Below are 25,275 nucleotides of genomic sequence, written 5' to 3'. Positions count from 1 at the left end.
ACGTTTTAAAAATAGGTATGTTCTATTTAACAGCACTGTTAACTAAAAATGGATGTGTTATCATAAATTGAGGGGCATCTGTATTTGTCCTCTCTCCTTTTGCTGTGGGTGAAGCTAGTACGTGTGCTCTATTGGAGACCACCCAAGCTCCATATCCCATCCCTTCCTTCCTCCAAATGACTTTGCAGTGATTTTCACCACCTCCTCCTCTGGTTATTTTCAAGGTATATGCACACATTCTAGTAGATTGCATTGCATTTTTTAAAATAAAATTTTAACATCGCCATAGTACCCTGAACACCGTCACATTTCCTGGTTTTTCTTCCCAACCCCCAGCTTCTTTAACTAGTTTCTGTCCACATTCCCTTCACGTGATCTGGCCAATATCACAGTAACCTCATTCCTAAAGCCAGGGCCACTCTCATCTCTCATGTGACTTGGTCTCTCTGTGACACTTGTCATATTTTCTCTTCAGTTTGGGGACTTTCCATTCACTTACTTCACTTATTACCTCCTTTACCTCTTTTCAATATTTTTTGGCTGCCTTATTTTCCTTCACTCAACTGGTGAATCTCCTATGTCCCAGAATTTCACCCCAGCTTCTCTTCATCACTAGGTACATTCTCTACACAGTGGGTCTTTTCCAGTAGTGTTTGTTTTTTTTTTAAATTTTATTATCAGGGTGATGTACAGGAGCGGTTACAGTTACATTCCCGGGGTTTATTTATTGCTATTTTGTGTGCTATTTGGAATGGGACCTAAAGCTTTGCAGATGCTACACAAGTGTTCTGCCATCAAGTGGCCCAACATCACAGTTTCTGCTAACAGATTCCAAATATTTATTTCGATTATGACTTTTCTTGGGCATTCTAGCCTTGTACCTTTGATGGCCTACTTGCCCCTCAAATCTGTTCACCTGTCAAACTCACCATCTGAGTTAACAGCTCAAGGCCAAACTTAGAAGTCATTCTGAAGTAATTTTCCCATTTTCTTTTACATCTATGTTTGTCAGTCTATCAACAGAAATCTTCATCTGATCCTCTATGCTCCCTGATTTCTCAATTTCCCTTCTAACCAGAGCCATCATCAATTCCAATCTGAATCTACCAGTGCCTTGGTATGTTCTCCACACATCAGCCAAAAGTTACTTTTACAAATAGAAATTGGATTTCTCTATTCATTTGCTTTTGGCCTTTAGGAAATTTTCACTGCATATGGAATAAGTTCCCAGCCCCATTCCACAGCTCCAAAGACCTCTGACTCTGACCACTATCTGAATCTCTTCGAGGGCCATCGTTCCTCCCTCCCCAATGTTTTATTCCCACTGGATTTCCTCCTTTCCTTGAGCACATCAAGTTCATTCCTGCCTCCAGGCCTTGCCTTTGCTATTCGCTTCGCCTGGAACGTTGTGCCCCATATCTTCACATGACTGACTCTGTCTTGTCATTCAGGGCTCAGCTCAAATGTCAACTCAATTCAAATGATTATCCATTCCAAAATAGCCTGAGCAGGCATAATTACATTACTCTATTTAATTTTCTTTATAGCAGCCATCGCTCTCTGAAATTTCCTTGCTTGTTTATTTACCAGGTTACTGTTTGCTTTTCAGTCTCCCCTCTCCACTTCCATTCTCTCCCACACTGATTCATACACGTTTTAAGGGTGGTGACAGCAGGGACCTTTTCTTGTCATGCTCACTCTTGAATAAGAGCATGGCACTTAGTAGAAACTCAATAAATATTTGGTGAAATGTAATTGAAGGTAAGAGGTGTCAACGTCCTTCTTGTCAATCATGCTAGGGAGAAGCAGGGTGCTGGGAGAGAGACCAAGGCTTTGTGAAAGCCTTGGCAGTAGGGAAAGCAAAGCTTTCTACTTTGTATTGTGATTCAGAATTTAATGTTGGAGATCTGAAGCTCAAGATGCTCGCTCTGGTGGCTGAAGAGAATTGGGCGTCTGTCAGGTACAGACATAGGCTGGCTGGTGGGAAATGGCTGGCCTTTGTGATTGACAGTGGATTCACAGCCAGGCAGGATGGTGGCCCAGTGAGGGGAGCCCAAGCCCTGGAGACCCAACGTCAGTTCTAAGTTATTTTGCTGCATGAGATTCCCTGCTGTCTTTCCTCTTGCAGAATTTTCAGGGACTCATAGCTCATGCCTGTAATCCTGGCTACACAGGAAAGGCTGAGATCTGAGGATCAGGGATTCCTAGTTAGCCAGGGCAAGAAAGTCCATGAGATTTTTATCTTCATTTAACCTCCTCAAAGCTGGAGGTAGGGCTGTGATTCAAGTGGCTGAGTGCCAGCCTTGAGTGCAAAAGTTAAGAAAAGGATAACATCCAGGTCCTGAATTCAAGCCTCAGGACAGGCATTTCTCTACCCCTACAAATAATAATAAGTTGCAGTTTAGTCCTGTTTTTTGTGGAATGAACATGGGTGACTCTGCCACCTTGGGGAAGAGCAGGCAGTGGCTGGGGGCTGGGGATGTTGCTGGCCCTGCTGGCAGAAGGTTAGCTGAAGAGAAGGCCTAAGGAGTGAGAGGAACGGCAGCACCAGTGGCTTTCACCCCTGGGGAGAATTATCAGAAAGGGAAGAAAGCCTCGTGGCTGCACTTTCCCTCCAGTGAAGATAAAAAGCATCAACACACAGATTTTCCTCCGGACTGTCATTCCCTTGGTCCTACAGGGTGGTGACAGCAGGATGTTACGTGTGCTGCCTCTAGAGCTTTCTCATGGCCACATATGGAAGTCAGGGAGTTAATAGACTTGTATGTCTGGCTTAGTAAGCTCTGTCCAAAGTGCAAATTTGGCAAGGCTTACAGCAGATCATCAGGCAGAACAATTCTAGAGGCAGTATGAAGACCCAAGTTGTGACTTCCAAGCCTCAAATCCCATCCCAATCATTTGTAACTGTGGGCTCAAGAAGCTAGTTAGGTTTTTGTGTTGTTATTTTTGGCTTTTGCCAGTCCAGGGCCTGAGCACTGCCCTTGGGCTTTCCTCAAAGGTTAGCGCTCTACCACTTGAGCCACAGCACTACTTCTGGCTTCTCTATGAATGTGGTACTGAAGAATCAAACCCAGATCTTCATGCATGTGAGGCAAGCACTGTACCACTAGGCCAAACTCCTGGCTCAATGTGTCTTTTGAATAGCAGTGGGGGTAATGTGAGAATTAAATGAGTTAATATATGGAGAAAGCATTCGGCCAGGAGCTGGGTTTGTAGTAAACATGTCATGCATACACACACCCCCTTCCTGCCCCCACACTTTTCTTTGATCTGTAAATGCCTGGAGGTGCCATCCAGCAGAATTAAGCAGGCTGTGAAGGGACTTTTCCCATAGTGGCCTGCTGGCATGCCAGGGCTCCTCTAAGTACCCTGAGGATATCATCTGTGCTTTCACAGGTGGGTTAAACAGTACCTTCAGGACTCCGTTGGTTCTCACAGGCTCTGACCACTGGAGTAGCAAAGCCCGGCCATTTTCTTTCTGTTCAGCTGTAAACTCGCTCAGTCCACTGGGGGAAGATTCTAAAGTTTGGATCAGAGTCCAAGGGCTTGAGACTTCTCCTGCATGGTTCGCAGCCACCACACCAACATGGTAGGTTGTGAATGGTTCTAACCCATAAAGGTGGGCTTCATGCTGTGTAGCCTGTAAGGAAGGCAACAGAATGAATCGCTTTTAGAAACTGGCACTGACGGCTGGAAGATCATCTCTGACCCACCTGGTTCAATACACAGATCTACATCAGAAACATGAGAACAGGGTTTCAAATTCTCCCTAAGAGTTTTGTTAGTGACACTCAGTTAATATAGTCACTCTTCCTGTCTGTTAACTCCTATGTTCCTGGATGTGAACTACATCAACTGCTCTACATTAACCCCCACAATCCTGTTGATGAATGTGATCTTAGATATCCCAGGAATTGTAAATCAGATAGGATCTGAGACTGCAACCAAAAGATGTGGATATGATATAAATGTTTAAAAAAATCTTCCAGGTGCCGGGAGTTGACCTAGTAGTAGAGTACTTGCCTAGCATGCACAAAAACCCAGGTTCAATTCTTTGGCACTTTATACATGGAAGTGGTGCTGTGGCTCAAGTGGTAGAGCTCTAGCTTTGAGAAAAGTCCAAGGACAGTGCTCAGGCCCTGAACTCAAGCCCCACAATTGACAAAAAGAAAAAAAAAATCTTCCAGATCAGTGGTGCATCCAGTTCATGATAGCAATAACAACAACAACAACAACAACAAAATTGTAGTATTATTTGCATGTCAGAGGCTGGGTTAACTTCTCACCAGATAAAACTTTAAACGGCTGAAAGACTTCACCAGAACAACTCTAATTCTCTAATCCCCAGTGATGTTTGTTTATATGTAAGACTCTCTCCAACTCCCCAACGTTCCCCTCTCATTCTTCTGGTATGTATTTATGACTTTCAAATTCAATAAAACTAACACATGCGAGGAAATAGTCATAAGCCCATTGAACTATCACTGTACAAAACATCCTTGGAGAAGTCTGCCATTAAGATAAATGTGAACGTATTTTCATTTGTTAAAAAGCCCCGTAACTAAAAACAGGAAACATGTCAAAAGTAATTGTTACGTAGGCTTTGAGAACTTAGTCTGTGTTGATTTAAAAAAATAATAGCAGAATTAGATGGTATTTTTTTTTCTGTTTGTTTGTTTCCTTGCTTGGAGAGAAACATTTAACATATTTTGCATAACTACACTGGAGCTGAGAATCTTAATGCTTAGAATGGCCCTGGGGTGTTCTTTTCACATCTGGACTGGGTGGATATGTCTACTTAATGTAGGAATTATGTCTGCAAGTGGTGTAGTAATGTGGGTATAGATAAACACACACACGTTTGTGTATTATATCCACTGTCTATGGTATCAGAGGAAGTTTTGACTGAGTTAGTGCGATGCCTTTAATGATGTGTGCAACAGACTTGGTTGATTAAATGTTTTGATATGACACCCTTCAGCTGTGTTTTTTCTTTTTTGTGTGTTGTTGGTGTTGGTGGTGGTTTTGTGAAGTAGGGGTTGTCATGAGATAAGGAAGGGCAGAGGAAGCTGTTTCTGAAAGTAGCTAGCCAACAACGTCAGACTCAACTATATGAAAGGAATTCTCTTTTGTTTTGAAGTAGCCAAATGCAATTTGGGGAGAAAAGAACTAAAACGAAGTAACAAAATAAAATGGAGCCATTGCCCAGATAAGCTGACTAAATATAACTGAGGCAATGTAGAGATAATTTTTGACATGTTTTCTGTCACTGTTAGTTTGCAAGCTTCAGCTGATAACTCTTCTTATTATGTGTGGAACCCAGGCAGATAAAATACAATTTCCTTTTCATATCAGAAATCTTAAAGTCAATTTTCCTGTTTCAATAAGACCCATTATGATATTATATGCTAACCTCTTGAAATCTTTTAATATTTAAACATTTGCTAAGCGACCAGATTATGAAACAAATTTTACAGAAATACTAATTTCTCTTTTTTAAAATATTAAAAGTTCGATCATAAATATTTAAAAAACTTATTTCTCCATACAACATTGGATGAGTCTTTTAGATAAATATAGCACAGAACTAGAATGACCATAATGAATATTAAATCTGAAGATGCTACAAGCCCTGATTACAAACATTCTTTGCCAATAAATGGTTCCTTTTCCGTGGAAATAGGGCAAACACCAGCAAGATTAATAATGCAAAAAAGAATAATTCTTTATGCAGAATATTGCCAAGAAGAATAGCATAAGCTCCAAAGTAAATTGTAATCACCTCTAGCAGATTATAGATTTTAAAAAAAGGTAGGCTGTGGGGGACACTTAGAGATAGCTTTTGTCATAAGAAACATGAAAAGCATGTGGGCGATAAAGCAAAAACATATGTATATTGTCAGTAGCTGCACCTGCTCAATTACAGTTTATTTCAGAGCTGAGAATTCTGTTTAGCCCCTAGATGGCAATACCATCCAACACTTTTGGTAACATGAGTACTTAATGATTAACAACCAGCATCTAGTCATCCAACATACTCCAGGCAACCATTAAAAAAATAACAAAAACTGATTTCATTATAGATTCTTTTAATAAACATTTATGGCTCAGATCCTTGAAAGCAAAAGTAGTCGAAATGCCCTGGCCTTAAAACCTCCACCGCCTTAATGTAGAAGCATGACCTGCAAGTCTCAAGTTCAAGTTTGAGGATGTCTGGCACAGATGTTTAGAGGTATGGTCCCACAAAGGGTGATTACCACAGGGTTTTGCTTAATTTGGTTTCCATGTATCTTTTCTTTTCTCTTAAAAGCTAGAAATAATCACATACTAGGATGTAGAAGAGAATTTCCGTGTTATAAAATTATACCCAGGACAGATTCTTAGATTAATTTGTTATTTCAAAAGAGCTATCAAAACAAGAATGGAAAGAAAAAGAAAAAATTCCATCCACACATACATACCCCTCACACGGATCTCACGAATAGCCGTACAGTTTCTCAATCGTAACATCACCAGAGAAAGTGAAGAAAATTTAAAAAAATGACCTAACAATCATTATCAATTTATCCATTGACATTTTAGGAAGTAGTGTATGTTATTATCTTCTGAACAGACATTTAACATTGAAGCTTGCTATTTTAGAATACTATTTACAACCTCATTGTGAAAGCCAGATGTTAGTATCCTTAAATTCAGGATTAGAAACTATTTTCATTATTTTAAATTCAGGTTTCTTAAATCTCGCGTTGGTTTCTGTTCTTTCCTATGTAGATCCACTACCGTCTCTACTCAGTGTAAATATTCATTCCTTTTTATTTTTTTCTAAGCTCAGTACTAGTACCTCATGCCTACAATCCTAGCTACTCAGAAGGATAAGAACTGAGAATGTAGTTCAAACCGAGCTTGGAAGGAAACTTACCTACAATTAATAAGTAAAAAAGTGGATCGCAGCTGTTGCTTAAGTGGTAGAGTGTCATCCATATACACACACACCCCTAATTCCTCTACAGTATTATCTTCCCATCAGTCTACAACCCCCTCAAATGCTACTCCTTTACTTCTTCAGAGATTTTTCAGGACAGTTTCCATTTTCCTGAGACCAGAAGAGGATACTCTTTAGGTGAGGAACACAAAGACTAAATGGTTATGTGCATGTGACCATACAGAATCATAGCTATCAAAATGAACTTCAGGGAATGGAAGAAAGAGATTTTTTTCCTTCTTTTTATTTTGCTGCTTATATATTCTTTCCTTTTTGTCCTGTTTGTTCATGTACCTGTCTTTGGGAATGTAAAAAGAGACACCAAAACATCAGGACAAAGGTTGAACTAATTCCACAGTAATACTCACTAGGCACTATACAACTTGCAGGGGAGAAGGGCCATTACTTACTTGACTTATGTAATTCTAAACCCTCTGTATATCACCTCTACAATAAAAGTTTTTTTTTTTAAATGAAAGGACCTCTAGGATACAAAAACAAAAGCCATATAATGAGTGATTGTTGTCCTTAATGTACTGTTATCTCTCATCTCTTTTGTTGTCTCTTGGTTATCTCATATTGTTACAGTATTTCACTTTGTTATCTGATATATTGGATAAATGCATATTTGGTTATTTGAAATTGGATAGGGAAGGCGGGAAAACAAGATGAGGGGTGGGGGTAGGGGGAAGGGAAGTAGAGACCAAGACATGAGAAAGGGTATCAATGTTTGTGAAATAATGCACCTTCTATCTGGTGAATATAATGTAACCCTTCTATTAATTACAATAAAAATATATGAAAAGAAATACAGTGCATCTTGAAAAAAATAAATGAGGGAAAGAGAGTAAACAAATGCAGAAGTGGTACTCATTAGACATTATGTTAAAAATGAACAACTTGTGGATGGAGATGGAGGGAAAACCTGGGAAAGAGGGAAGGTGTGACATTTTCCAAAAAGAAATGTGTTCTTTCTGACTCATATAACTGTAACCCTCTGTATATCACTTTTATAATAATAATTAAAAACAATTTTAAAAAAGAAAACCTTTTTTCCCTTCATTGTCATTTTATTCTTTCCTTCCCTTCACACTTTCTTCCTATTGATTCTTTTGAGTCATTATATTTGTGTGTGTGTGGCATTGCTCACTCGTGGCCTACCAGTTTGCGCGTACTTTATTTAGTCTTTGTCTATTCTTACATCTATATCCATTCACATTCATATCTTGAAGTAATCATCTACCTTGCTTAGCTATAGATAAAGAGAATTATACAATGAAGGGACCTAGGGAAGTAATCTTTTACTAGAGACAATCTGTTTTCCACAATCTTTTGAAAGAGATTTAGCTGCTGTTGTTACTTCTCCTCCTCTTCCTCCTCCTCCTCCTCCTCCTCCTCCTCCTCCTCCTCCTCCTCCTCTTCCTCCTCCTCCTCCTCCTCCTCTTCCTGCTCCTCTTCCTTTTCCTTCTTTTCCCTCTCTTCTTCACCTCCTCTTCTTCTTTAATGCATGAGGGTCAAAGTCAGGATACAAGCCAGTGCATCATTTTATGGGGCACAAAGACTCTGTCTTAGAGGCTCCACTGGCAAGCTGAACTACATTTTAACCCCCCAACTCTGCTCCTGGTAACAACTGAAGCATGCGGAGTCTTTGGCAGGCTGACAATTTTACACCACCCACTCTGATTATTTTTGACGACTTGAAGTGCCTCAAAGGTGGCTCTGGGGGTCAATAGGTTTATGTAGGTGGAAAATGATCAAAAATTGCCATTGATCTGTAGCTGTCAATAAAAGGCAGCATGGGGATCTTCCATGTGCAAATGTTTAAACTGCAGAAAGCTACCTAACTTAGTCATCTTTGAGGCTATCGATCTGATGATCCAGCAGTTTTCAGAGCTGTCCCTCTGGTCTTTATGGTGGGTTTTTGCTAAGTACCCTTACATTAGTCCTGAGGAATTTTTTACTCTACTCCCAGAAGTGGGTAACAATTCTGACGTGTAGACTCGACTGTGTTTTATAGCAGGGTAGAATGCACTTACTAATTACCCTCAGGAGAGGGTTAAATCTCCCCAGTGACCATCCACTTTGTCCCAAACCAATGGCATTTCTTTTGTCTTTGCCTTTCATTTACCATTTCCACTTTCACCGGCTCCTCAAGCTAAAATGAATGATTTTGGGTTACAAGTCCTGACCAGACAGTGGGGTTCTGTCACCTCCTGAGTGCGCATAAATGCCATGGACCAGAGAGTAAGCAATTAAATATGTTGCCTTTTTGCACAAAAGGAGCTTCGGAATAATCCAGATTTAAATATTCCAACCACTCAGAGACTTCGTTGTATTACATTTTACTATATTATAATGAGAAAAATAAAGGAAAAGTTAGAGACAAGAGCTGGGCTTTCTAAATAAAGTTATAAATAAAATATGAGTAGTCCCAGCTCTCAATCACTGTTACCTCAGAGCTACAAGTTTAGATTGTGTGCTTGCAGTTAATTGCATGACTTTTATATCTTTTGAGGCTGACAAAACATTATTTTTTTCCAGATAATTTGAGGCCTGGGATCTGTAGGGTCATTTTAATTTTTCTATTTATAAAAGTAATGTTTGGCTTCCTCAAAGGTTGACTGACATATTTACATCTAGTCATTATTTTGGACAAATTACTCAGAAGTGATTCAGAAGTGATCTCTATGCTACCCATTAGCTGGATACCAAACTTAAATATTTATCTATGGTGAACCCAGCATAAGACTTCCAAGACTGCAAAATGTTAAGATTATTAGGAAGTTTTCACACTTTCGCCTAAACTTCTCTAAGCTGGAGGGACTAAGAAGTTATCAATAGCAACACATGTATCTGCTAGGCCAGGCAGAATGATCCATCAACTCACAATACAGAAAAGGTTTGTGGTCAGTTTTTCATGTAGTGGAAAGTGTTTGTGGGTTTGGTAGCATCAACAAGTGTCAAAATGGTCAATAGAAACAATTGTCAGTTTTGTTCAGTTCTTTAAATATTTCTGAGTATTTTATATGGTATTCTGTAAAAGTTGGGCACTAGTGGCTCACACTGAAAATCGTAGCTAAGAAGCTGAAATCTAAACGACTGTGGTTTGAGGTCAGCTGGGGGTGAAAGTCCACAAGATTCTATCTCTAAAACCAGGCTGCAGGCATGATTTAAGTGGTAGAGTTATGTAGGTAGAGCCAGCTGACGTAGTATAAAGACATGACTTTAAACCTTTTTTTTTTTTAATCATCAAACAATACAAGATAGTACACACATGATTTTGGTTCTGAGTAACTTAGAATTGAATCTTGTCAATCAACAATAAACAGATGCATACAAACTCAAAAAATGATTGTGCTAAGGTAAGGTATGATGGCACATGCCTTCCCAGCTCAATGTGAAGAGAAGAAAAAAGTAGAATAGAAGAAAGACTGCCTGTACAACAAATGGTGCTGACAGAACTGGTTAAGCACCTGTGGAAAACTAAAGTTGGATCATTATATGTCACCTTGTACCAGAATTAATTCCAAGTGGATCAAAGATTTTAAGGTAAAAGCAGATACCCTGGAAACTTTACAAGAAGGAATAGGAGATACACTAGGTCTCCTTGGTGCAGGAATCCTTTCTTAATAAAGACCCAGAAACACAAGTTAAAGTTTGGACAAATGGGATTGCATTAAACTGCAGAGATTCTGTATGGCAAAGGACATAGATAACAAGTTCTCTCCCACAGAGTGGGAGAAAATCTTCACTAGCCATAAAACAGACAAGACTTTATATCTAAAATATATCTCCAGCTCAAAAAATGTGAATCTCTCCAAAACAAATCTTCAAAGAAACAACCATCCCATTAAAAGATGGGCTGAAGACTTAAAGACAGACTTCTCTGAAGAGGAAATAAGAATGGCCTATAGACAATGAAGAAATGATTGACATCTCTGGCCATAAAAGAAATGTAAATCAAAACGACTTTGAGATTCTACCTCACTTCAGTTAGAATAGCCATGATCAAGAAATCTAATAACAACAGATGCTGTGGGGATGTGGCCAGGAGGGAGTGTAAACTCGTTCAACCACTATGGAAAGCAGTATGGTAGTTCCTCAAAAGAGTAAATAGAGCTCCCCTATGATCCAGCAATTCCACTACTTGATACTACCCAAATGTCCAGAAGCAAGGGCATACTAAACTTACTAGCACAAAGATGTTCATTGCAACATTTTTTACTGTAGCTAAGATATGGAACCAACCCAGATGCCCCTCAGTAGATGAATGGATAAAAAAGATATGGTACTTATACACAATGGAATTCTTTGCTGTCATCAGAAAGATGGCTGACATTGCCCCATTTGTAAGGAAATGGGAAGACTTGGAAAAAATCGTAATAATTGAAGTAAGTCAGACACAAAGGAACATAGGCTCAATGGTTTCCCTCATTTGTAATAATTAGACACATCTAGGACTCTCCTAGCAGAGGATCACAATAGCTTAAATGCTGTGCACATAGGTTCATATAGGATGAGACTAAATGAAAGGAACTCTAGGATATGGAAGCAAGTGTTTCTTCTTTGTGATTGCTGTTCTTAACCTACTATGTTATTTCTTTTCTCCTTTTTTCCCCTTAAGGTTAATCTCATGTGGTTACTATATCTGATTTTGTTACCTGGTATATTGTATATACATTTGTTTGTTTACTTGAAATAGGGAAGGGAGGAAGCAAGATGATTGTGAGGAGGTGGAGGGGAGAGAAATGGGGACAAAACATGAATGTTTTTGTCAATGTGTGAGAAATAATGCACCCACTACCTGACAGCTGAAACTGTAACCCCTCTATATATTACCCTGACAATAAAATAAAAAACAACAACAACAAAAAACAACTAGAAAAAATGTCTAAGAGGGCCGGAGTTTGGCCTAGTGGTAGAGTGCTTACCTAGTATGCATGAAGACACGGGTTCAATTCCTTGGTACCACATACATAGAAAAAAGCCGGAAGTGGTGCTGAGGCTCAAGTGGTAGAGCTCCAGCCTTAAGAAAGTCCAAGGACAGTGCTTAGGCCCTGAGTTCAAGCCTAGGACTGGCAAAAAAATTAAAAAACACCTTCTTGAACACTTGTTTGTTAAACTTGTCATTTGAAATATGATGTAAAAATCAATGTTAATAAATTCTTTAATAAAAATGGCTGAAAATGAAGCTCAAGCGAGAGGGTGCTTACCTAGAGAGTGCAAGGCTGTGGGTTCAAACCTCAGTCCTGCCAGAATGTATGTGATATGTGGGTTCCTGGACAACACAGTGGGGATAGTTCTGCTATGGAATGGAGGAGGTAAACATTTGGGGAAGCCATAGTTGAGAAGTGACTTTAGATTTGGGCTAGGAAAGGTGTGGAATCCCAGTATAAAATAGGCGAGGGAGTGGAACTAAAAAAGAAAAGAACTAAAAAGCCGATCTCTGTAGGAAAGAGCTGTAGTTGAGGGCATCTGAAGATGTAGCAGGGATTGTGGCTGGGAAGGGGTTTGTGGCAGGACTAGACGGGGTTGTGAATGTCTCCTTGAAGTTTTTGGAATTTATTAGGAAGCTTAGGAAGCGATGTTATCAAACATTGTTATTACAAAACAACCACTGGCATTAGACAAAAAAATACTTAAGAACCAATTATGTATAAAGTGCTCCACCGTGCAACTCAAAAGAACAATGGAAAAATAATTTACATTTTTCTATGTAGTGGTATGTATTATGTCAGTGCTTGATGAAATAGTGAACCAATCAGGAATGCACTCGTGCATTCTCTTATTTGATACTCAGTCAACAGGTATAGATTGCCATTTCTATAAAGCAATACAACAAATAGCACATTTTTCTTAGGAAGACTTTTTTTTTAAAAAGAAATTCCAATTAAATGCTTGTTCTAATTCAGAATTTTCAGTTCCTTGTTCAGAAACAGGAATATTCTCTTGATCTGAAAGACATTGAGGTGGGAATTGTAACACGCAATGGGCATTTATGTTATCAATTCTGCCCTGTGAAATGAATGGCTATTAGAAGCACGTGCCTTTGAGTGTGTTTTTCTGATAGTATGATTATATTTGTGCAGAGCTCACCACACTCTTCCCTTAGTCCCTTGAACAGATATCTTGTCTGAATGGCACAAAGAACTAGTCTCCAAGGCATATATGGTGGTTTAAGCATTATCACTCTAGATTCTAACCAATGAGAAGTCATAGGATTTCAATCCAAAGATTTCAGAATGTATACATGCATATACATTTTTCAGATCATTGGGATAGGTTTAATTACGGTTGATTAGTCAGAGATCCTTCATTACAACAGTTGCCAAATTTCTGACACAAAGTATTCTGCTTGGAGTATTCACAAGTCAGAGCTCTGTGATGCTTTGTGTCCTTACTAAAATAAATACATACACTTAGAAAAGAAGAGGAGTGAGCAAAATGTGAGGAAGGCTACTTTTTTGTCTCATGTAAGCCCCACCATTTGTTGCCCAATGGAAGGTCAGTACAGAAAGAAGATTCAATTCACAGACATTTTCATTGTAGGCAAATTTGTATCGTTTTAATCAGTTAAGCAAAAGCTAAAGCCCTAGCAATATGAATTGGCGACACTTCAGTTACCATAAAAAATATCGAGGAAGAAATGAATCGTTTTAGAAATGGCTCATTTTTCAAAGGAGAATAGGAAAAAATTAAATTTGTGATAATTAAATTTTAAAGTGGCGAATCAGTCACACTAAATATTAAAAAGCAGTACTTCTGATCTATCAAAATTAAAAATGTACATAGCTGGAGACCCAGCAATTTCATTTTCATAATCTATTGTAGGGGAAGGGTAGCAAGGCTGTACTAAAATAAAAGCAAAAGAATGTTATTTCAGCCATTGTATTGTACTTAAGCAGCCTGTGACTTAACATATGTTTATTGAAGACTAGCTTTGTATATCACCTAGTCTCCTAATCTTCAAAGACAGCAGAAATCACAAAAGAAAAGGTAACTACCATGCTCATTTTATATTATAATGAAGGGGAAGGCTAAGAGGGGGAGGAGGAGGAGAAAGAAAAGGAGGAGGAAATGGAGAGAAAACTAGACATTTTTTTTTGTGTTGACAATGGGACTTGAGTTTGGGGTCTCCAGTTCGTGCTTTGCTTCTTCCTCCTCCTCTTCCTTCTACTCCTCCTTCTCTTCCTCCTCCTCTTTCTGTTCCTCCTCCTCCTTCTTCCATTTCTTCTTTTAAATTCTGTAGTTGTAGGTCTTGAAATCAGTGCCTGGGCACTGTCACTGAGCTCTTTTGCTCAAGGCTAGTGCTCTACCATTTTGAGCCACAGCTCCACTTCTGGTTTTCTGGTGGTTATTGGTAGTTAAAAGTCTCATGGACTTTCCTGCCTAGCTAGGTTGGATTTGAACAGTGACCTTCAAATCTCAATGAGTAGCTAGAATTACAGGCATGAGCCACCACTAGCTTATTAGTTTTTGATCAAGGAGAGTGCTTTATTTAGTACTTGAGTGATACTTATACTTTTTTTGTTGTTGGTTTTAGTTAATTGTGTCTGAATCAATCTTTCCAATTGGAAATGGATGGTTATGAAACCATAGTCTCCAGGTATGCATATAGTCGTGAAACTTTTGTTGAAATGAGTGCTATAAAATCAAGTGAGAAAGAGTATCCATGTTTGTGAAGTTATGCACGTTCTATCTGGTGAATACAATGTAACCCTTCTATTAATCACAATGAAAATTATTTTAAAAAATCAAGTGATATATTGTCTCAGTCTGCACAGAGGTCAGCAAACCTTCAGGACTTCAGGGCTCTTGGCTCTGCTTTCTGTAATCCCATCTCTATCTCAAGAGGAAAGGCCTGTGTCCTGCTCTAGTTTGTCTTACTCCATCCCTGTTTACTTAGCTTCAAGGAGAAGAAATTGTGGTCCCTTAGGTAGAGATAGCTTCTTGCATTCCCTGGAAAATTTCAATATGACTCCATGTCATATGACCAGCCCTCATAGGTCCTATTAATTGCCAGAGTCCAGTAGAAGAGTCAAGTCCCAATTTTTCTCACTTGAAAGTCTGAGGGTGCTGGAGCTGAACTGTGGTGAGGACACACGGGTGGTGTTGGCTTGCCAGTTCTCCACAATCAGAGTTCCTTCAGGCTACCTATTTGCATGCCTCTGCCTCTGCAGGCCCTGTCCCTGCTCCCTCTCAGCCCTGTGCCCATGTCCTTTGGTTTGGAGAATCCACTTACAGTGAACGTGTCAGTGAGACTGTTGCTTATGATTTGTCTTTATTTTTCTTTCTTTCTCAATGCCCTTCCATAGGTGGCAACTTCTGACCATTCTTAACAACACAAATTGAATGTCATTTCCATTTGCTCCATTTGGAAGGGCTTCTTGACTTCTCAGACAGTTAGTTGCTTGCCTCTGTTTCTGCTTTTGATGTTGTTCTTGGCTTTTTTTTTTTTTTTTGCATTATAGTAATCTGTTTACCTGTCTTGTCTCCCTAGCAGACCTTGAACTCTTAGAGGACAGGTACTGGGGCTACAAAATGTGTTTGGCACCATATGGGTGCTCAATAGATGTCTGATGAATGCATAAATTATCTTTTATTTAAATACATTATCTTATTGGCAATATGCTAGCTGCTTGGAAAAAAGAAAAAAAAAACTTACCATGACAAATGCCTACTTTTTTTTTGAATTTCAAATTCCATCTCTTTAAGAAGTAGTATAATTAAAGAAACTAGTTTATACATCCTTAAGAAAAGAATATGTGCATAAATAAATGAGAATATAAATTTTTTCTTATTGAATGGGTTTTCAAATTTTTATTTTTGTTGAATGATGATTTTTAGACTTGTATGAGCATAAGTGGTTGCTTTGCATCTTTTCAATCTTTTTTCCCAGTGCTATTTTGTATCTATAACAATTTTTATATTTTTGTTAGTCGTAGGGCTTAAACTCTGGGCATGTGTGCTGTCCTTGAGCTGTTTAGGTCAAGGCTAGTGCTCTACCACTGAGTCACAGTGCCACTTCCAGTTTTCTGGTGGTTCAGTGGAGATTAGAGTCTCAAGGACTTTCATTTCTGGGCTGGTTTTGAACTGTGATCCTCAGATCTCAGCCTCCTGATTAGTTAGGATTACAGACGTGAGCCATTGGTGCCTACCAGTGAATTTGTATTTTAATTCACATCACTGTGTCATCTGTTTGAAGATGGTTTAAGTGGCAGTTGAACCTGCTATGTGTGGAAGCACCAGTGCCGCATTGCTCAGCTGAAGTGAGGAGACAATGTTAGGTACAGGTACAGGAAGTGACATGTGGCCACTACTGTCATGGTGAGATTGTCACCTGCATGTGATTCCAGAGATGGAGAAATAGAAAAAACAAATTCATCATAAAAATCCATGGGATTTCAACTCTCTTTGGAAAGAAAAGTGTCCTCAATAGCCATGCATTGAGTGAACTGCATCAACTTCTCCTGGTTCACAACACTCATTGCACCAACAAATAGAAGTTGAGACAGCCGAAAATCCATGGCTACTTTGACCATAGCAGGAAAGCCAGGACATTTATCAAAACCTGACCAGGAACTTATAAATGATTTTTTTAATTGAAAATGAGGTTGAACTTGGGCACTGCACATGCACTGTCCTGAACATCATATCTGACCACTCTGGTGACTAGCTTTGCAACTCACTCTCAAAAGTATTCTCTATGCAAATTCTTTATCCTCTTAGTTCTTCTCCTAGAGAACACCTCAAAGGATGATAACAGTGACTTCTCTTCAAGTACTCCCTGTATATTCAAGTACTCCCTGTATATTCAACTACATCAGTCTTAAAAAAGCAATTTTAGGATGCAGAGCCTTTAGGATGTTATACCCCTACTTTTTCAGATCTAGGTGAAAAGATGAGGTGAGTTGTTTGTGTCATATAATTATAAGGAGTAGAATCAGAACGCTTTACATTGCCTTTACTACACCTACTAATAACCTCAGGCTTTGGAAGATGAAGCTGTTGAGTACCACTCCTTGGTAGGGATAGCTTCTTGCAGGTTCCTCTTAAGATACCAGAAAAAGTTGCCTTGTTTTTTAGACTTAGATCTTCCTCCTCCTAAGTTTGCTTTGGAGGGACAAATCTATGCCAAGTGACAATTTCAAGGGGGAAATATTGCAATCTCAAGAACTGTTTTGCAAATGAAAAACAACTTTAATAATCTGGTCCTAAATCAGGAAAAGCAAGCATTATAGAACAGAAATTTATGTCAGTTGAGGCTAACAGAAGAGATATTGTGAAGATAAGCCATTGGAAGCATCCACAATTCACTTCTACCAGGCTTCCCAAGGGGTTAATTGGTTATCAGCAATCAGAGCCCAGGAGGTCAGAGACATACTGGTGGCCCACTTAAGCAATAGAGAGATGATATTGAGTTGTTGCTTGGAAAACATTTTAATATAATAGGATTTAAAATTTCCCTTTTTCTTTGGATTTTTCAGTTAATATTGGAATTAAATTAAAGCATTAAGTCAACCAGCTTAGCGCAAAGCAAATTATGTCATGTTCAGCAATGAAAGCTTAGTTATGGAATATCTATTGACTCAAGCTTATTAACTTGTAAATCCTCTGGTTTTAGATTATGATCTATTGATTATCTGCTTTTATTTGCGTTTTAAATGAATAAACAAAAGGAAATGATTATGGTGTAGTCATTACACCTTAAGAGAAAGTGTACTTAAGCTAAGCATACTTAATTAAAAACAAAAAAAACTTTTATTTGTTTTGAGAGCTAGTACCTGTGATTATTATTTTTATGTAGGCAGATCAAATAATGTTTTTAATTTACCCAATCATTTTTATTAGAATTTTTTTTGACAAAATAGGAAAAAAATTTCACTGAGCAAAGTGTGTTGTGAGTTTGGCATTTTCAATATACTAGTACTTGTTCTAGACTCTAGGATTTGGTTTTATCTTAGCAAAGAGGGAAACAGCAACTCCTTTTTCATATGCAAGCAAGTGCCTCAGAAACCCTGTAAGTATTATCTAGGGAAAGAAGCAACGCTGACCCAGATACTTGGGAGGCAGAGACAGGAGGACTCTAGATCAAGACTTGACCAGGCAAATGTTAGCAAGATCCTTTCTCAAAGCCAAACCTGGCATAGCTATGTACAGGTCCAGCTCCAGCTACTTGAGAGATGGAGGTAGGAATGTGGGGGTTCATAGCCAGCTTAAGTAAATCAGGGAGACCTAGCTGAAAAACCAACTGAAAGTGAAACAATGGGGAGCGTGACCCAAGTAATAGTGTACTTGATTAGCATGTGTGAGGTGAGACTGAGGGAGATGGAGAGATGGAGAGAGGATATATATATATATATATATATATATATATATATATATATGAGAGAGAGAGAGAGAGAGAGAGAGAGAGAGAGAGAGAGAGAGAGAGAAAGAGAGACTGACTCAGAATTCAGAGTGTAATCCAAACAGGTGCCAGTTCAGTTCACAAAACTGAAGTACTTCATAAAACTGGAGTACAAGTCCTGACTCTAACATTCATAGTAAGGGGACTTCAGACCGATTATCCTTTTTGTTAAAGTCTTGGCTTCTAACAGTGAATCCTCTCTCATGAGCTTTGTAAGGGCCAGGCAACTTTTTGTGAAAATGTCTGACACTCAGTCGGCCTAAAGAGGACATTCTGAATCGCATCCTTGTTTATAGGAGCAGACAAGAAGCCTGGGGATCTGAAGATGCATGGATCAACTGCTGAAACTTGATTTTGTTCTTTGTTCTGAGCTGTTGGCAAAAAAAGTGCTGAGACTATGGTTTACGTGGTCACACATATTCTTTTTTTTTTTTTAACCATTCTGGTAGTCTAAAACAGGATGTTTTATTTTTTTGATATTTTTATTGTAATTAATAAAAGGGTTACATGATATTTGCCAGAATGCACATATATTCTTTACTTAGTATCTCCTCTTGGTGCCAGATTAAAAAAGTAGTGGGAAAAGTAGAAAGTATGCAAATTCTATAGCTTAGAAATCCTAACCCATTGGAAATGTAAGACTTAAACTCATAGAACCAATGTACACACAAATATGGGTGCAATGCAGTAAGGATGTCTCAATAAGAAAACACAATTGAATGTGTTAAGAGGGAATGTAAAACTACAAAATGCTTATTTGTGTGTGAGTTCTGAATTATGGTAAGCAGAACAATAAATACTTTGCTATTTTTCAAAAAAAAGAAAAAAGAAACAAAACACAATGGGCTTGACAAGTTAGAAAATGAATTATGGAAATATACTAGATCTGTGTGATAGCATGCTATTTTTTAAAAATTATGAATGATCAACATGGACACATAGAAAAACCAGAAAAAGATTAGGGACAGTTCAAAGAACTCTTAGGCTTAAAGTTAGGTACAGAAATTGAAAAATATTTCTTTCTATTTGTGATGAACTAGTCCTATATTGGCTCATCTAGAATATGACTTTTTTGAGGAACTGAGCATATTAGGTAGCAAATGGATGAGCTGCCATTAAGAAAATATCTTAATGTATAATATTGTATTAGACTTCATGGTTCTATGCTGAGCAGTTTTTACAGACTATAGTAGATTATTAGTTGTATACCATCTGAATACATGGGTGTTTTTCAAAATTCTTATAACAACTGAACACCATACTTCAAATTCCATACTAACTACACACAGAAGCAAACTGCACATACATAGTCAAATCAATGGCTCAATATTTCTAACTTTAAGCAGCTTATCAGCCTCAGTGTGACGCATGAACAGTAACAGTCCCATACTACTTGTTGACATAGTGTACCAAGTTTTTGAAATTATCAAGGAGTCCACTTAAAAACTAGATCAGCACTGCAAGATTAGTAATTTGATTTTTGTATTAGTGTGTACTGTGCCTTGAAATACTATTAATAACTGTTTTGATTCATTAACCAATAATCAAATATTTTACTAATGATTTAGCCTGTATCTAATTTCTTAAAATATCTTAATATACCATAAAATGTTTTATGGTATTAATATTAGTTACTGACTAGGTGCTTTATAACTTACCAAAGAATAAATGTATGTGTTAGAGACATGTATCCTCAAGTTGTTACTTACAGGAGTATACATCCCCCCAAAATTTAGAGATCATCAATCTGTATTAGCATACTTTCTGCCATCAAACTATTCTTAGGTAGAAAACAGAGCAAAAATATTTTTCCTCATCAAAAAGGAAATGAATTTTATCACTGTTTTAGGATAAATGCAATTTAAACTAAGAACAATTAGTTCACTTAGGCTTGTTATTGAACTAGAGTCCAGTAATATTTTGGGGGGATATATCCTTGAAGGTAACTTATTAAAAAATCTCATTTCCTTGATTAATTTCCCAGTGGGATTACTAGTATTGGTAAAATGGTACCAGTGGTCATTGCCCAAATGGCACTTGAAAAAGAATCTAGTTGGAGACAAAAGCCCTATAAAATGTGTATGTCACAAAACCATCCTAATCTTCTATTGTTCACTTGGGCTACTTTCACCAGTTACCCTGTTGTATTTCTTTCTAATAGTTCTTGGGATAATTTCTCAGGCTGAATGATCTGAGTTAAATTTTATGCGACGCTTAAAGACTAGAGTGAAAAAAAAAGACAAAGCAAATACAGTCTCCGCAAGGTATAAAATATTTACACTACTTATATCCTCCTGTGTTACTGACAGGATTGTGTGGAATCAGGAACACAGCAAAGGCTCCTGTGCTGGGAGAGAAGCTGGAGCGTTGGTTCTACAGAACCCTACGCATCCCAGAGAAAGGGTGTTCACGGACCATGGCAACAATTGTACCAGTGTGTTACTCACTGTGGGTAACTAGAAACAGGCAAAGAGGAGCTGAAAAATGGAAGAATTTCCCTTGTCTCATGTCTCTTTGATAGCTAGGCAGACTACAGAGCATGAAAAATGAGGGCTGCCCAATTCAACCCAAAGCACGTAGTCACCATCTGGGCATTTTAAAAGTAGGACACATGAAATGCTCAGATGTATTCCCCAACAGGGTGCAATAATACAGCAGTAAAAAGAAAACTACAGTTATTTCTTCTGGTTATTTCCACACTCACAGTCATTCTAGTGCAAGAAAGAGCTGGTGTTTTCTAAAATCTTTTGCTTAGGTGCTGGGTCATCATATGAGCTTGGGGCCAAGATGGTTTCTGTGTTTTATGGATATCCCCAGTAGGGGGCAAACTCCAGTGTGGGGGAGAGGGAATGGGGCGTATTTGACCATTTTAGGGAGAAGGTTCAGCTTGACAACACAAAAATGAACAGATCCCTGACTACAACCACTAAAATAACCATTTGATTTTAGAAAAATTCATTGCTGAAACAAACACTGGCTCTTAAATGATCCATTTGACATTCAAAGTGTATTCAATAGAGATATTTTTCAGTCGTGTTGCCCTTAAACTGCCTTGATGAGAATTCCTAAGTTATTCAGAAGCTAGGGAACAAAGATCATTAGCACTGTCTCTTTGGACCTACCCTTAAAGTGAAAGTTCAGAATTTTTTCATTCTGGAAACTTCCATCAGTTTAGACGCTCGAGATCCTGGAGGCATGCAATCTACTAACACTGCACAGTAAGACTGCTACATAGAGTAAAAAACATTCATGCTCTCCCTTTCTTCCAGCTTTACTTCTGATGTACATTTTACAGTGAGAGACAAAACAAAATGACAAACAAAAAAATAACAAGAAAAACCCCTAATGGGGTGGGGGAGAGAGGAGGGGAGGGAGAGGGAGCGATGCCGTTTATAGGTAGCAGTGGCAGATGCATAGAAACATAATCTCTGAATGGGACACAAAATGAAAGTGCATGGATTAATATGTTTATTCCCATATTTCAATGGAATTTTAATTATATAGATAGAGCGTTTTCTAATCCCTTCTTAAGTTCTTTCCTATTTGCAAAAGTGATTATTCACAAGATCTAGTGAACTCACCAGCTTCTCATTTGCTGAGTTGTGGTTCTGAGATGAATAGAAAAGCTAAGAGGCAAACAGAAAGGAAAAGACATTGCTTTCTGCAAAATAAGGCATCAAAACAGCCTAATGATACTAATAATTGCTGAAAGTAATTTAAGAATGTCTGCCTTAGGAAGAAAGGGAACTCTAAGTAAATACAAATGAGGGAAGGAAGAGAATGTCATTTAGGATGATAATTTATGCAAATGGATCTCTCCTTTTAATTTTTTTTTACTTCCATTGTAATTTGAGATACATTTAAGATGACAATTTCTCCTGATATTTTTTCTGGAATTTCTTTAAGGATTCCCTTCCCTTCCCTTCTCTTCCCTTCCTCTTCTCCCCTTTCCATTCTTCCTCCTTCCCATCCTCCTCCTTCCCCATTCTCCTTTCTCTTCCTCACTCCTTTCCTTCCTTTTACAAGTCTTTCCTCATGCATCATTTTTAATTTTATTCCTTGTTAAAAATTCTTATTAGCCAGATTAACCATTCAATTTACCCTGCCTATTTTGTAATGAATAAATAGCACATACTGTTAATTGGCCACCTGAGGTTCAAAGAGGGGAAACAAGGAGTTGATATCTGAATACCATAGTGTGCTGACAACATATTGACCACATTCTGTTCACAAGATTGAAAATAAAGCCTCTTCAGACCATCACACCTCCCTCCCTTCGCTTCACTCTTGACTGTCTGTGAGTCTAATTTTTTAAAGTGATTTATCTCTAACAGATGTGATCCTTTTCCAGCTACAGGGACTCAGGTACACAGTGTCCCCTAACAACTTTAATGGCTGAATATTATAAGCATATAGTCTACTAATAAATAATTATCGCTCTGTTAAGGACAAAATACCAAGACTTATGGTATGATGACCAGGCCCTCCTGAACAGAAAGGACAAGGAGAGAAGTTCTCCCGAGGCTCTTGCTGTGTTCCACCCAAATGTGCTAATTACAGTATTTCTAAAACATGTGGGGCCATGAAGGAGGGAATTAGTCACAGTTCAGAATACACAGTCATTTAGAAAGCTTACTTCTTGAGATGAGGGGACAGGACTTCACATCACGCTTTTTCCTGTCTAGTTCTTTCTGGGGCTGTTCTAGTATCAGGAAGGCAGGTACAAGATGGCTGTCCGGAATCCTGGCGGGATCAGTGCTCTGGTCAAAGGTTGGAGATTTGGCCCCAAACACCATCATCATTACCACCATCAGCTGTATACTCTGTGACTCAGAACCAGCTGGGCTGAAGTGAGACACCCTGGACCAGCCTGGGGTTTAGGGGAACATCTGAAAGTGTTTTGATATTTCTACTTAACCTTTCAAGGAGTTTCCTCCAATTCTCTATTCGCCTCTCTCTTAGCTAACGTCTTTGTCCACTACCACACCTTGGCTTCGGGGAAAGCTGCCATAAGACTCTCTTACTTGAAACTAGCAGAGTTAAGCGGTTCCTAGTTTGGCAGTGGTGTGAGGGCACAAATGTGTGTGTGTGTGTGTGTGTGTGTGTGTGTGTGTGTGTGTGTGTGTTGGGGGGAGATTGCTTGCTTGGAAATGAAGAGACAATAAGAAGGTGACATTTCTGTACTAGTATACAGACAGGCTCCTATCCATGCAGAACACAAGGATGTTTTCAGTTCTCATGTTCTAGTTTCCTTGCAGAAACAAATCTTGAAAACTTACGTAACCACTACATCCTGCTGCTGCTCACATCCTGCTTGACCCCAGCAGGAGCTGCTCTCTGAAAGAGGCATGACTGGAGAACTGTCCAGGGTGGGGAGAGCTGCAACCAGTTTGGTTCCTGTTTGCTGATCCCAGACCCATGGTCCATGCCATAACAATCTTGTTCAATAGTTTGCTAGGTATCTGATGGAAATACCTTACTCTGTAGAAAAAGTAATCAATCAGTTATTTTTTTCCAGACATAGAAGTGTATGCCTGTTAAAAATCACAGTTCTTCAGGCGGCAGAGCAAGGAGACTGTGCTTTGCTGCTAGCCCAGGAAATGTTTGACAAGACTTTATCTTAAAAATAAGTTAGCTTGGGATTCCAGCTAATCAGGAGGTGAAGATAAGAGGATCACAGTCCAAGGACAGAGCAGGCAAAGTTAGGGAGATACTACCTGCTAGAAAGAGCAAGGCTTTGAGTTTACACATCAGTATTTCTTTCTTTTTGTTTTTTTTGCCAGTCCTGGGCCTTGAACTCAGGGCCTGGGCACTGTCCTTGGGCTTTCTCAAGGCTAGAGCTCTACCACTTGAGCCACAGAACCATTTCTGGCTTTTTCTATGTCTGTGGTACCAAAGAATTGAACCTGGGTCCTGGTGCATGTTAGAGGAAAGCACTCTACCACTAGGCTAAATTCCCAGGCCTAAATAAGTCAATCAATTAGTTGTTTAAATATCAACACAGTAAGTGTGAACAGATTAGAAAAATACTACCCTTTCTCTATCTGTTGCCATCAGCTGTTTTAAAAATCAGACTTCAACTTCTTCGTATGTTACTGTCTGATGCTTGTTTTTTTTTCCTATTGGTGTCCTGTGTACAGTTTCACAGCTCAGACTTTTCCCATAGTCTCCCCTGCACTTTCTGAGTCATCTTTTCATGTTTGGAATACTTTATAAAATGTCTATTCTATTTGTAGAGGCAAAGCTCACTTCTCAAGTGATGTGGCATCTCTGTGACATATCGAACTGTAATTTGACCTTCAGTGATATCGGCGTTTCAAAAAATAACACACCTGTTCCTGCTGGCAGTACATCACAGAGAGGTAGAATAGAAGAAAGAGCAGACTTCAAATGTGGGAACCCCAGATCTGCGCATTGCTGTGTGACATTGAGCTGGTTACTGAACATCTCTGAGCTTCTGACTCCTCACTAGTAAAGTGTAGCTAATCCCATGAAATAGGAAGGTATGGAAAACAGTAACCATGTTTTATCTATAGCAAATTCTCAGCCTATCTGCTGGAACTGGAACCTAGAAACAATTCTTCTCTTTGGGATTAGTAACAAACATATAGAGAAATTTATGCGTTAAGAAACAAATAAGAAACAAAAGTCAAGTCACTTCTTGCTTTCTAGAGATTCCATCCATCCATCCATCCATCCATCCATCCATCCGTCCATCCATCCATCCATCCATCCATCATTCATGTGTTCATTACTCCAATGTCTGTCTAAAAGTGCCATTGCTCACAGTGTTGGAAGGGAGCACATAGTAAGTGGTATGCTCTTTGTTCTCAGGGCCTGAAGGCTGCTATTGGAGAGACAGACAGTAGACAAGATACAGAAG

General features: G+C 38.7%; 1 protein-coding gene across 1 annotated transcript in view; it reads right to left on the bottom strand.

Annotated features, from left to right (window-relative positions):
* The window catches only part of Ush2a (usherin), a 606,255-nt gene that overhangs the window by 44,164 nt on the left and 536,816 nt on the right, over window positions 1-25,275 (bottom strand). The window contains exon 61 of the mRNA XM_090341196.1: window positions 3,413-3,640. Within this exon, the coding sequence (XP_090197322.1) occupies window positions 3,413-3,640 (228 nt within the window). The remainder of the gene's footprint in view (window positions 1-3,412; window positions 3,641-25,275) is intronic.

This window comes from Megascapheus bottae, chromosome 10, assembly GCF_031878675.1.
Source record: "Megascapheus bottae isolate mThoBot1 chromosome 10, mThoBot2.hap1, whole genome shotgun sequence".
Classification (NCBI taxonomy): domain Eukaryota; kingdom Metazoa; phylum Chordata; class Mammalia; order Rodentia; family Geomyidae; genus Megascapheus; species Megascapheus bottae.
This window is presented reverse-complemented; position numbering and strand designations above follow the sequence as displayed.